Source organism: Rhinolophus sinicus, linkage group LG02, assembly GCF_036562045.2.
Source record: "Rhinolophus sinicus isolate RSC01 linkage group LG02, ASM3656204v1, whole genome shotgun sequence".
In the NCBI taxonomy this organism is placed as follows: Eukaryota; Metazoa; Chordata; class Mammalia; order Chiroptera; family Rhinolophidae; genus Rhinolophus; species Rhinolophus sinicus.
The window spans coordinates 97,913,226-97,926,631 of NC_133752.1; the positions used below are offsets into that span (position 1 = coordinate 97,913,226).

General features: G+C 35.9%; 1 protein-coding gene across 1 annotated transcript in view; it reads left to right on the top strand.

Annotated features, from left to right (window-relative positions):
* Positions 1 to 13,406, top strand: part of APBB1IP (amyloid beta precursor protein binding family B member 1 interacting protein) — a 111,151-nt gene that overhangs the window by 43,154 nt on the left and 54,591 nt on the right. Inside the window, exons 2-3 of the mRNA XM_074324957.1 lie at positions 9,011 to 9,082; positions 10,170 to 10,257. Of these exons, the coding sequence (XP_074181058.1) occupies positions 9,011 to 9,082; positions 10,170 to 10,257 (160 nt within the window). The remainder of the gene's footprint in view (positions 1 to 9,010; positions 9,083 to 10,169; positions 10,258 to 13,406) is intronic.

Here is a 13,406-nt window from a genome sequence, read left to right on the forward strand (position 1 = left end):
GCTAAGAATCAACCATCGGATTAGCAACATGAAGGTCATTGCTAACTTTGACACAGTTTGGCGACATGGAGGGAACAAAAGTCCAGTGGGTATGTCTCAGTCAGTTTGCGCTGCTATAACAAAAATACCATAACCTGGGTGTCTTAAACAACAAACATTTATTTCTTGCTGTTCTGGATTTTGTGAAGCCCAAGTTCAAGGTGAGGCAGATCGTGTGTCTGGTGAGGACCTGCTTCCTGGTTTGCAGAAGGCTGTCTTGTATCCTCACATGGCAGAGAGGGGGGAAAAATGGAGATAGATAGAGATAGAGATAAAGAGACAGAGATAAAGAAAGATAGAGACAGAGAGAAGCAAGTTGTCTCGTCTCTTCTGATAAGGGCATTAATCCCAATATGAAGGCTTCACCCTTGTGACCTAATTAACTCACAAAATCTCCATCTGCAAATACTGTCACATTGGGGAGTAGGATGTCAACATATGAATTTGGGGGACGGCACAGACATTCAGCCACACGTGGGTAAATTCAAGAGAAAATAGACATGGGTGGGAAATAGTGAATACACGTAATTCACAGGAATTTTGTGAGTGAAAATTAACATCCATAGTTTTTATTTACAAATGAGTGAATAATATTGTTTCTATTTTCATCTCTTCAAAAAAAACCTAAATTATGTTATCACTTTGGTTTAATGTCACAGTAGATCCTAAATACAAAAGCAGTTCCCCATTCCTTATATAGATGCTCAAAACAGAATAAAAAGGGAACTTAAGAAAATCTCATCTCTTTTCAGCCCATGTAATATATCCAAATGAAACTAGTCTACAGTTTGTCTCCCAGAGACATAGGAAAACCATCTGAACAGATAGAAGTGAGAATATTGTGTTCACATGAGCTGAACTTTGTTTCCCTGCGTCACGTGCTGTTTACTTCTGAGTCTTGTTGAACATTTTTGGTCATCTCACTTTCCACCTCCCCTGGCGCTTGACTTAGTAGAGTGCATTCCTCAGCCCCAGTTCACCCTGCATTCACTCAAAAGCAAAGCAATTTGGAAATAAGTGAATTTAAAAATTAAATAATACTTTAAAAAATTAATGGCAGCCCATCTCATGCTGTGTGTGTGTGTGTGTGTGTGTGTGTGTGTCCACACTACGAAAAGTTCTAAAGTTTTTCAAAGCACTGCCTTCGTGGTTTTTAAATTATTGAAATAGTTCATGTCATCTCATGATTACTTTTTCATTTTAAAATGTTTTCCCATCTAACTTTTGCCATCACAGTATTGCTTACCAAAGAACCCTATTGTCTTGGCCATTCCTTTTGCATGACTCTATGTGTGCATATCTATAATGCCCACACAGATTTCTTTTGTGATTGGTAGTTGTGTTGGTCAGTATTGTTCATATGACCATAGTGATTATCCTAATAACTTAATAATTGTTTCTTAGTCTATTTCTTAAAATGTTCACTGATCTCAGGTATACTGTACGAAGCTAGTTAAGTTGGTCCAAGAGACTTCTTCATCTTAGTTCTTTGTTAAGTATTGTTTGATATTATGTGTAATTTCAGAGGTATTCTGTTTCCTGTTTTATGTTACACAGAAGCTTTAGCTTCCCCCCTTCCCCCAAACATTGCAAGAACCTTTAACCATGCTGTGTGTTCTGAGAACCACTTCCTCTTGATAAGTACCTTCATTGCATTTTGAAAAACAAACTATACTGAAGGAATGAAGTAAAATCCAATACTGTCAGTTATGTCCCAATCATACTGTACTCCAACTACTTCCTTCCAGCAGCATTTGTGATTATCTGGATTCTGCCAACATATTTTACCAACTGTCATCCCTATCATGAACAGATGTTTTAAATTTTTCTCTCCCTTTGTATCTATAGTTGTGATGTGTGGGCTGCATGACCAACTATTTTTTAAATTTAAGAATAATGAAAATACCAAAGCAAATTGATACTGACAGAGCCTCAGATTTTTCAACCATCTTTCTCATTCTAGTTATATTTCAGCTCTGGCAGTCTAACTATAGACTCAAAACACTGTTCACCTGCACTACGAAATACGTGATAGGAGTTCGGGTAAAGAACAGTCTCAATACAAGGATGCCAACATTTTTATTTAATCATCTTTAAAATGGAAAGAGGTCCGGTATGTAGATTAAGTCTAGAGAGTTCATCCTTGGCACTTCGATAAAGAGAGATACAGTTGTGGAAAACCCACAGAGAAAAATCTTCCAGAGGTTTGTTTGGGCCTAGAAGTGTCTGAAATCAATAAATGTTTGTTGACTGACTTAAATTGTGAAACTTCAGGCAAGTTACTTAATCTCTGGATGCCTTAGTTTCCTCATCTGTAAAATGGGGAAAATAAAAGTGTCCTACCTAACATGGTTGTGAGGATGGATTTAAACAGTCAGTACATGCAAAGCACAAGGAAAGGGCCGAACACAGGGTGAGAACACCTAATAGTTATTAGCTATTATTTTTATTATCAGGCAGATAGAGGGAATGGGGAGAGTCCACTGGCTCTCAACACACAGCCAGGCTCGGGAGCAACAGAGAGGGGTGTTTTCTCTTGGTAGACAAGGAGCAACTATTCGATGGAATTTTGAAGACCAACTCTAACACATCTGAACTTAATTGACTGATTGTTTTAATACATCCCTGTTGTTTCCTTTACATTGTTTTACTAACAAGTATTCTGTCTTTTCTTTTCATTCTTACGGCTCAAAAAATTTTATTCTGTTATTGGTATCAGTACCTCAATCCAAGTAAAGATTATGTATAACTAAGAGCACAGCTGAAGAGATGAGCTCTGCAACCATTCAAATTAGACCATCCATAATATTCTAATTGAGTTCATAATATCCTAACTGGGTGCTACAAAAAAGCAGAATTTTGACCAACAAGCTCCTTATCAAAATTGAAATAACATGAGGTTCTCCATTGATGCTGGCTGTCACTGAGTGTATATCACTTCTGTAAAGCCCAGAATTGGTCATCTCTAGAGAAAAATCTTAACCTTTTGACTTCATGCAGAAGTTGTTAGGTGCACTTTTTAAAAATCTATATGAAGTGTAATATTTTTGTTTTCTGTTTTATGAAAAATTCGTATAAGTTTATTATTACCTATTTTGTTTAGTATTTAAACCTGTATGTTTTTATGAATAAATCTTTTTGTTTTAAATGCATCAAATAGCCCCTTAATTTAATACTATTATGCTCAAAACTCAGTTCATAGCAAGAAAGTATAACATATATGTTATAAGAGAGGAGTATTTGAACATGGTCATGTGTGTGTATTCATTTTTGTTCCTACAAATTCACAACTTTAAATATAAACACGTGAAAAATGTGGCATTGGCAAATAACACACACGTATAATTCATTCTCCATTTTGAAACCCAATGCACAGCAGAGGCATATAATTCTAAGTAAATAGTAAAATACACATAAACATATTATAAATTATATATTAAAGTGATACAGATAACCTGATCTATTACTGTATAATTAAGCTGTTACACTTTTGTTTTAAAATAAGGTATAAATATATATTTATGTGGTTAAAAATAGATATATGATGTGAATAAAGAAATAATTAAGATAGAAGACATAACTTATTTTTATTTGTTAAATAATGTTTAATTAACCTACTACTTAAATTGCAATTTATTTTAGATTGAATTAGGTAAGAAGGAAAGCCATTGATAATGTCATTCAAGTTGCACGGTAGCTATTAGATTTTGCTCAAAAATTTTGGATTTGAAAACTGATTCAAGCTTAAATAGATATGAGCTCCAACGAAACCTTTGTGTTTACCAACAAAATTTGCCTGTATAAATATCAGTATTTACTCTCTTGGCAAGCACTGAAAAAAGAGAACTAGTGCTGTGATAAGTGAGGTTCCACAACCCTCAAGCTGCACAACAGCTTAGAAACAGATGATCTGTTTCATCGTTATAGGAAACATGGAACTTGGCAACCTGTAAGGACTGCCCAGCCCTGGAATGTCACGTCTCTGCGTGCAATGCAACAGGGTCCACGTCTGGGGTGTAGGAGGTAGAATGATAGAGCTTTCTACGCAGCCTGAGACCTGCATTCTAGAACTCCTCCCCTTAGTCTGGGAGGTTACTTAATCTCTGTGGGATTTCAACAAAGCATTTTTTAACACAAAGATGAACAAGGTCTAATCCTTACTTAATAACAGCTCCCAGTCTGGAAAGAGGTTCTAACACGGTAACAAAAAGAGCATGATTCAGTATGTTAAGTGCTGTTATGGAGTGTTTATGCCAAGGACCACAAATTACTTTGTTTAAAAGTCACAATAATCCTATAATTATGTATTATTCACCTCATGTTACAGACAAGGAAAAAACCCTTTTCAAGGTTGTTGTTGGAGCCAGGATTTACTGGTACGGTTACCAGGTGCAATGGACAACAGATCTCTCTGCTACTGGGTCTGAAGGCACCATTGAAAGTGTTGACATAGAGCTTGATTTTGAATGACAAATAGGATTTTATGAATGAGAAGTGGACTATTATTCAAAGGGAATAGTCTATACAAAGACAAAGAGAATTTTTTAGAGCCTCTTCAGACATTGTCAAGGGCCCTGAATGGCAAGACTAGGGCCCTGAATGGCAAGACTTGACCCCTGAAAAGTAGGCTTGGATACATTCTGAAGGGCCTGAAAGACATGCTAAGACCTGAATTCTCTCCACTTCATCTTGACCAGCCATGGAAGGATTTTAAACAGGAGAGTGACACATTTAAATTTGTATTTCAAATTCCCAGTGATGGGGGTGAGGCTTGATACAGGATCTGGGATGCCGGGTGAGCTGATGAGGGTCTTAACTACAGCTTGACAGTGAGAATGGAGAGGAGAGCACTCCACAGGAAAAACCCGCAGGATTTTTGGACAGATTGGATGGGAAAATGGGAGGAGTCAAGGATTATGCCAAGGTTTCTAAATTGGATTAATAAGTGAATAACGACCATTAGCCAAGTGAGAGCATGCAGGAGGAGAACGCACCAGAGGGGAAATATGGTAGAAATGCCTGTTGGATATTAATGGGCTGTTTTGAGGCAAGCTATTCTGACAGATAAAAGAAGGTCTTCCCTGATCTATGTCCAAAATCATGGCTGGAATTGCTAATCCAAATGGCAATGAAACCTGCATCCAAACTGAATTAAATATATAGGGTTAACTTTTCCATAGATATAAATGCATGTCCTGTTAAACATATATGTCAGAGCACTTAGAATCAAATTTTTCCAGCTTTACTGAGATATAATTGACATGTAACACTGTATACTTTTAAGATGTACAACATAATGATGTGATATATGCATAGATTGTGAAATGATCACAATAAGTTTAGCTAACACATTCATCACCTCACATAGTGACTATTTTTTGATATGGATAGACTTTTAAAATATGTATATATGAATTTTATATATGAAACTTTTATATCTGAAGAGAAACGATTTGAGGATGAAACTGAAATTTGAGCCTTAAGGAAATATTGAGCATTGGCGGAAATTCCATTATCATTCAAGGAATCAAAATCCTGCATATGCAGCCCCAACCGCCCCACCCATCTCCTATCCACTCCACACCCCACCCCAAAAAACAACAAAATCTATCTGATAAAGTATTATTCCAGTTTTCTTTTACCCAACAGTTGGCAGTTCTTCCCAGGACACAAAAGGAACTCAGAAATAACGTACTGACAAAATGTTGTTAATTGTACCCAACATAATGTGCACGTGGCTTGTTTTGCAATCAGTTGCTTCACTAAAGCTGCTCCACCCGCTCTCAGCTGTTAACCCAAGTAACACTTTGAGCTCTAAGGGCTGGGTGTTTTCTCTCTCTCTGTCTTTAATCTTAATTTTGACCTTTGGAAAATACCACACATACAAATAGACACAGCCCTATTTTCTCACATGTATGTGTGTGTGTGTGTGTGTGTGTGTGTGTATGTGTGTGTGTGTGTGTATGGGTGTGTGTATGTGTGTGTATGGGTGTATGTGTGTGTGTATGGGTGTATGTGTGTGTGTTGTGTGTGTCTGTGTGTGTGTCTGTTTGTGTCTGTGTGGGGGTGTGTTTGTGTGTGTGTGTATACACTATATATATCCACGTGACTCTTGTCTCCATTCCAAAAATAAGGTTTTCTTGCAGGACTGGGGAGATAAGTATGTAAAATGATTATATTTACAGATTAATACAAATTTATGTTAATAATAGCCCTTAACTCAAATAAATGTCTTACTATTTTCAACAAAGATGCAACTTTTTCAAACTGTGATTCATGTAGTAGCAGATTTACTTACGACTGTAGACTTACCACACAATGTTGATGTTGACTTCTTTTTATAATTCCATATCAACAGACTCGGGGGGAAACGAATGAAGGGGCAAAAGGAAAGATTTTTACCGGATGAACATATGGAGAGTCTCAGCAGAGGGCATGAGAATGTGCTGTTTTGAGTTATTTCCATCGTAGGTGGACCATCCTTAACCCGCTATGTGTCAGTGGTGTGTACAGGCTGAGGAACTAAGGTCTTTGGGCTCAGTGGTTTTTTTCTGATTCATGGATGCCATGTTTCCTTTCAAGACTTTATTCTTCATCAGTATAGCACTTTTCCAAATTTAATGATTTAAGAGAAACTATTACTGGCATCATCTTTGGTTCCTGTGAGTTAATTGTAACACTGGCTGGCAATTTTGAGGTCAGCATATAAATCTATTTTTTCCACTTTGAATGGATTACTTTTCTCTTATGAAAAATTTGAAATAGTTAACAATCACATCTTAACTTTTCCTGTTAATAATAATTCATCTGAAGGATTCCTTTATTTTGTCCCATTATTGTACTACATAATATTCTAATGAAAATCAATTCACATGGCCAGTTCTGGAATTTTATTGTTTATTATGCTGATTTCCTCTTATTAAAATAATGAATTAATTATCCAGTATAAAATTTTGAATACCATATTGTTTGAGGGGACAGTTTGTGAAACCATGGCTTCTTTGTTGACTTAAATACTCTCTTCCATTTTGTATGTAGTTTGAAGAAGAGAGAGTATGGTTCAGATACTTTGTAAGCAGCTGGGAGCAGATAAAAACCACATGTAAACAGATCCCAGCTTTGACTCTTCTCCCCAACCAGAGGCAGGGCCCACCTGCAGCTCTTTTTCCTTCTTCTGACTGAAACCAACATTAAGCCCAACAACCCACATGATATAAGATGAAATCTTCCACGTTTCTTCACTGATGCTATGTTTGGGTTCTCCCTGACCTCTTAGGCCTGCACACATAGCTCTACACCTGCAATGTCTGCCTTACCTGTCACTTCTGCACCTGAGTGCTCAACCTGCCTAACTTGTGTGGTCTGACCCTGAGCATTCAGTGAACAACTTCCTTAGATTGAAACACGTGCCTCCCTGTCCCATGTGTATGCACACCTGATTCTCTCAGGTGTGTCTGTCCCTTAGGAATGTGCTTGTCCCATCATAGACCTCTCTTATTTTAACTGAAGTCCCCTTCCTAGCCAACCCAGTTTTGTAGCTACCCATGCTTCTGCAAGATACCTCCTCCCCTGGCAGCCAGATAGGTTGTTCTGGATAATTAACAGTCATCACAGAGATGAGAGTAACATGGTTATGATATTTTAAAAAATCTTTTAGAGCTATGTACTGAAATAGTTACAGAAAAATAATATTTGCCTCAGAATAATGATTGGGGGAATATAATTATATACCAGGGTGCCAAAAAAAATGTTTACACATGATTTGTATTCATATTTTGTTATCAGTATATATTATTATAATTTAAATGCAGTTTTTTCTTTTCTTAAAATATGTATACATTTTTTTCGCACCCTGTGTATGTGTATACATATATATGTATATATACATACATATACACACACGATATTTAACTTTAAAAAATCAATTGTTAAAGCTGAACTTTGGGTACATGATACTATTCTCTCTACTTTTGTATATGTTTAAAAGTGTCTATATAAAATGATTAAAACACAAACACACACATAATTAGTGTTTGGCTTAAATAATACATGCTGATTCTCTACTCTCACCAGACTTCTTAGCCTGAACTGCAAGTAGCTTTAATCTTCTAAGTTTTAGAACATTTAGGACCCTTAGACATTATCTGCGGCTAACTCCTCATCTTACAGATGAAATAGTTGATTCTCATTGCCAAACAACACCCTACTAAATAGTAGCTGAAGGAGGACTAGTAATCAGGTCTCCTACTTTCCTGGTAATTCAGCCTTGCCCAAAATGTCAGGAAGAGAGCAGCTAGTTATGCCTCACAGGGCATCCCCGCTCCAATTTATGGAAACACTTTTCCTCTCTTGGACAATTGCTTCATTTGTCTTAAGGAGAAAAAATTTCAAATGTAAAATAAAGTGGGGTTTATTTTCATTTCTTATCACTTGATTGTGTGGCCATTTTAGTTCAAGTGTTTATCCCCCCAATACTTCCAAATAAATGTACCAAAAGCTGCTATTTCAGAGAGATCTTTGTAAAGTAAGGCATCATTTGATAAAGGTGCTTACCCATTCCTGACATACCATTTCTGGGTAAGTTTTTAAGTGGAGGTGAAGTTCTCCATTTCTCCGACACAATCATCTGTGGCATGAGGCTTTCTTCTCTTCTAATAAGGGTGTCCCACGGTGATGTGCATTCCTGAACGATGTCCACTTTGTCTAGTTGCCCCAGAGAGACTAGGTTAGTCTGGAGGCAAGTTTAGTTTGATTGTCGCCCTGGGGCAGTTCCCAGGATTTGTTTCAATCTCTGATCGAGCAAATTAGAGAGAGGCCAGGCATGGAATTCCAGACTGAAATGAACCTTCCTCTCCATAGCCTTCTCTTCGCGACTTACCCACAGATAGGGCACTTGGAGAAAATGATGGGACAATTATCCAGGGATCAGGCTTTATTAGACTGTTTATATCTGGGTTTCTCTCTTTTTCAGATGGGTGAGTCCAATGATGATATAGACCAAATGTTCAGCAATTTGCTGGGAGAGATGGATCTTTTGACCCAGGTAAATTCCCCTTTTTAACTTTCAAATTAGAAAAAACGAAATGGGGTTATAGAATTTGTTTTAATATAATGAGAGCTATCTTTAAAAAAATAATAATAAGATTGATATTATGTATTCCTGATGTGTGTGACAGTGGTAGGGGGGAAAAATTAAGCTTTCTTCCTGTTTATACCCTTTTGAGTTTGGTTAATTGAATACATTGGTCACACATAAATTCTGTTATGGCAATTCTCAGGCTCATCATGGTCAAATATTTAGCCAATAGAGGAATTTTCCCCAGGTGAATCCCTCCCACAACCACCATCATTGACCAAGTTCCCCTGCAGTTATCTCTATATAAAGACTAGCTAAGAAAAATTACATGATCTTTAGTAAGGATTCTCCACCAATTTTTGAGGAAATGCTACATTTTAAAGAACTAAATAGGAGTTACTGTGGCCCCTTGATTACACTGGAAGAACTTAGTCCCCTCAAAGTATCATGAAAGCCACTCAGCCGTAGGCTCCAGGTCTAAGAAAGGGCCACTGGCGCCAAGACCAGATAAGGTCAGAGGTCAATCACTCTCAGGCAGACTGGAGTTCAGGGGCTGCTGATCTGAGAGCCACTGACCCAAGTTACAAAGTCAGGTGAGTCTCAGTGTCTTACAGATTCAGAGAGGAGTTAGCTCATCACTTTCTGTGTAAAACAGTGAAATAAAAATGACCCACTATCGTTAAATGAGATAGGGATCTTAAACTTTTCTACAAAACAAATGAAGAACAGTCTATATTTTTAAAGAATACTGTCTAGTGTAGATGTCACAAATGCATCATTACAGGAGATTTTTTCTGCTGCTTATAAAAATTAACTATCTCATTTTTATCATTCTCAGTTGACCTGTTTTATTTCAAAATGTACCTTAAGTTTTAATCTTCTGTAGTAGAAAAAAAATCACATAAAACATTTTCAAATAGAAATATTATTTTTAAAGAACATATTTAAAGAGAGAATGTGTAAACAATAAATGACTTTTGACTTAATGATTAAATGTGCTGCAAAAATGATTGTCTCATGATTAACTTTTGGGGGCGGGGATCTATTTCCACAGAGTTTAGGAGTTGACACTCTTCCTCCTCCAGACCCTAACCCACCCAGAGCTGAATTTAACTACAGTGTGGGTTTTAAGGATTTAAACGGTAAGCATGATCATTTATTTCCCTAAGGAATATGAAATCATAATGATGACTAACATCTGTATGGAACTACAATTTGAAAACAAAATTTAAGGAGCTTGGACATAATGATAAGTCTAATTTTTATAGTCCTGGATTTCAGAGTGTGTGTTTCTGTGTCTGGATTAAATTGAGAGGCCAAGGAGGTACTTTTGCTAATAACGAAAGGGAACACTAGCCTGCAGTTATGCAGTCTCAAGACTATCTTATTTTTTTAAAAAAGTAAAGGGAGTTTCTTCTTATTTCTAAGCCCTTAAAATAATAAGGAATAGTAGTATAAGAAAATATTAATAAGGAAATGTTTCTTCATGGATAATGATTAACTGTCCATTTCGTAATGAACAGTTTGAATGAATGCTTCCAAATATATTTTAATTTATATATACAATTAATATGTAATATGATATATTTCCTCTATTTGACAATTTTATTCTTCCTGAGATCATCACATTATTTTGTTAACAAAATCTCTCTTTTAGTGCAGAGAGGATCTTTAGCCCACGTGCTATTCAGATTACAATGAATCTTGAAGTCGTCGCTTCCAAATTAATGAGAATTCATTGCAACTCTTGAAAAAGATTTACGAAAAACTGGTAGTGCCTACCAAAAGAATGAAAAGCTAAATAATAGAGAAGCCCAGTTACAGAAACCCAGAGTCCCAAGTTCCATTTATGTCACTCACTAGATTTCTCTGTTTCTGTGCCTGTCATTTTCAGTAATTTCTGATAAACCCTTAGGTGCCAAAGTCTGTATCTTGATAAATTATGATAAAAGTCTTCCGATTTTCCCTTTTGTCCATTCTCTCTTCTATTTGCTACATAAATTTATTATTCTTTTCCGTCATTTCCATTGTAACATTGAAAGATGGTAACATTTGTGAAGTTTCAAAAAAGCAATACAATTCAGTAAAATTATGCCATTAATAGATAACATATATTTGCACACACTTGTAACAGCTGAAATGAGATCCATTAAAATTTAAATTTAATCAACACCTCAGTTCAATTGTAGTCAGCTCAACTAATTCTTTCTAAGCACTAACTCAGTACCTGGTATCAAAAACAGTACTGAAAATAATAACAAAGAAACCCAACAATATATAAATGTAGTAATGTTAAGGTATAGTAACAAGAAACTCCTTGCATTGAAGAGACAAGAAGTGCACAGATGGCACAATTCTATTCTATGGGTATAGAATAACACCATAAAAAAGTACTGATGGGTACCAAAAATTAAATTTGGGGTATTAGAATAAGAATAGGTTTTACTGTCTTCACTTAAAACACAGCTAAAATGGGTTAAAAATGTTTTACCTGAAGTCATTCAGAGAGTTAGTGGCAAACTACGGAACAGTATCTATTGTTAGTTTCTTCCCCAATTCCTTACTATTCAATTTCATATTGGTAAATTCAACATTATAATTTGCTTTGGGAATTGTTAATATAAGTATTATTGTGGGGATTTTGTCCCTAAAATTTTTATAAAGGATTAAACTCATTTGCTTATATGTCAACAGTCACAATGGAATTGGTAACATTAGGAAATTATGACTATGCTTCATTAGTTCTACATATATTATCTCTGAAAACATTTTAAATTAATTTAACTTAATTTTATAAAGAAGTTATATGTAAAAATGGCTTAGAAGAAAATAAACCCTTTCTACACATTTAGGAGATCTAAACTTTAGTCCTAGAGCTGCACTCTAGAACTGTTAACATTAATATAATGTGCTACATGGTTTTTTTATTATGACGATATTTGGCAATAAATTATTTCACCAAGCTTTATGCTTGTTTGTTACTGAGTAGGCGTCATTTCCACACCCCCATTTCCTCATTCCAATTCATCCTACACATAGCAGCTAGAATTCTCTTTCTAATGGATCACTTCCATCCTGCCCATCCTTTGTTCATTAATTTGCCATCCAATGTATACCTGACCATCAAAGCTCTCTCACTGACACCACTCCTACCCCACGCAGTCTAATCAACTCTCAGGATCACATATCTGATTTCCGTAGTAATCTCACACATGGAAGAAAATCTAATTAGAATTGTCCTCCCTTCATCCTCACTCTGAAAATCCATGTCCACCTTTCCTTTAAAAGTTAACTGTAAAATATATGGCAATGGAAGGAGAAATGACTGTGGGTGGTGAACACACAATGCAATATATAAATGATGTATTATAGAATTGTACACTTGAAACCTATAAAATTTTACTAACAATGTCACCCCAATAAATTTAATTAAAAAATTTTAAATTTAACTCCCAGCTCACTGTCTTATGAAGTCATTACTATTTAATCATAATTTAATAATTTTTTTTTACTCCTCAACCCTCTTAGTGATTTATTTTCAGCTATTTATCATTAATTGTTCTTTTTTTTAATGTGAGAATTCCTATAGTTGGGTGGTGTGCCTCCAGAAGTTCTGTCCTCACCCCAAAGTCTCTAAGCATATTAAACCCAGTTCATTGAGACCCATTTTCTCCCAAATATATTCATCAGGGGTACTCTGTCTGCTCTGCAAAGTCTGGGAAAGAACTTTACTTTGATTCCCAATGTCTCCCCTCCTCTACTTTTCTAAAACTCTAAGACCTTCCACCAGAATATATAAGAATTGTCTACTTAGGCAGCTAATCATGCACTTGGTATTAACTTTACAGCTGATCTGTTAGGTCCCCCAATGTAAAAACACATTTTTCTCCTTTCTTTTTTTTTTTGGCAGGGGAGGGATTTTTTTCAGCTTTATCGAAGTGTAACTGACAAATAAAATTGTAATATAGTTAAAGTGTACAACCTGATGATTTTATATATGAATACATTGTGAAAGTTTCCTTCCTGTGAGTTAATTAACACATCCATCACCTCACATATGTACCTTTTGTTTTTTGTTGTTGTTTTTTTGGTGAGGACATTTAAGTTCTGCTCTCTTAGGAAATTTCAATTATATAACATAGTGCTATCAACTCTAGTCACCATGTTGTACATTAGATCCTCAGAGCTTATTCAGAGCTTATAACTGAAAGTTAGTGCCCTTTACCACCTTCTCCCAATTCCCCCTGCACCCACCCCACCAGCTCCTGGCAACCAGTATTCAAATATTATT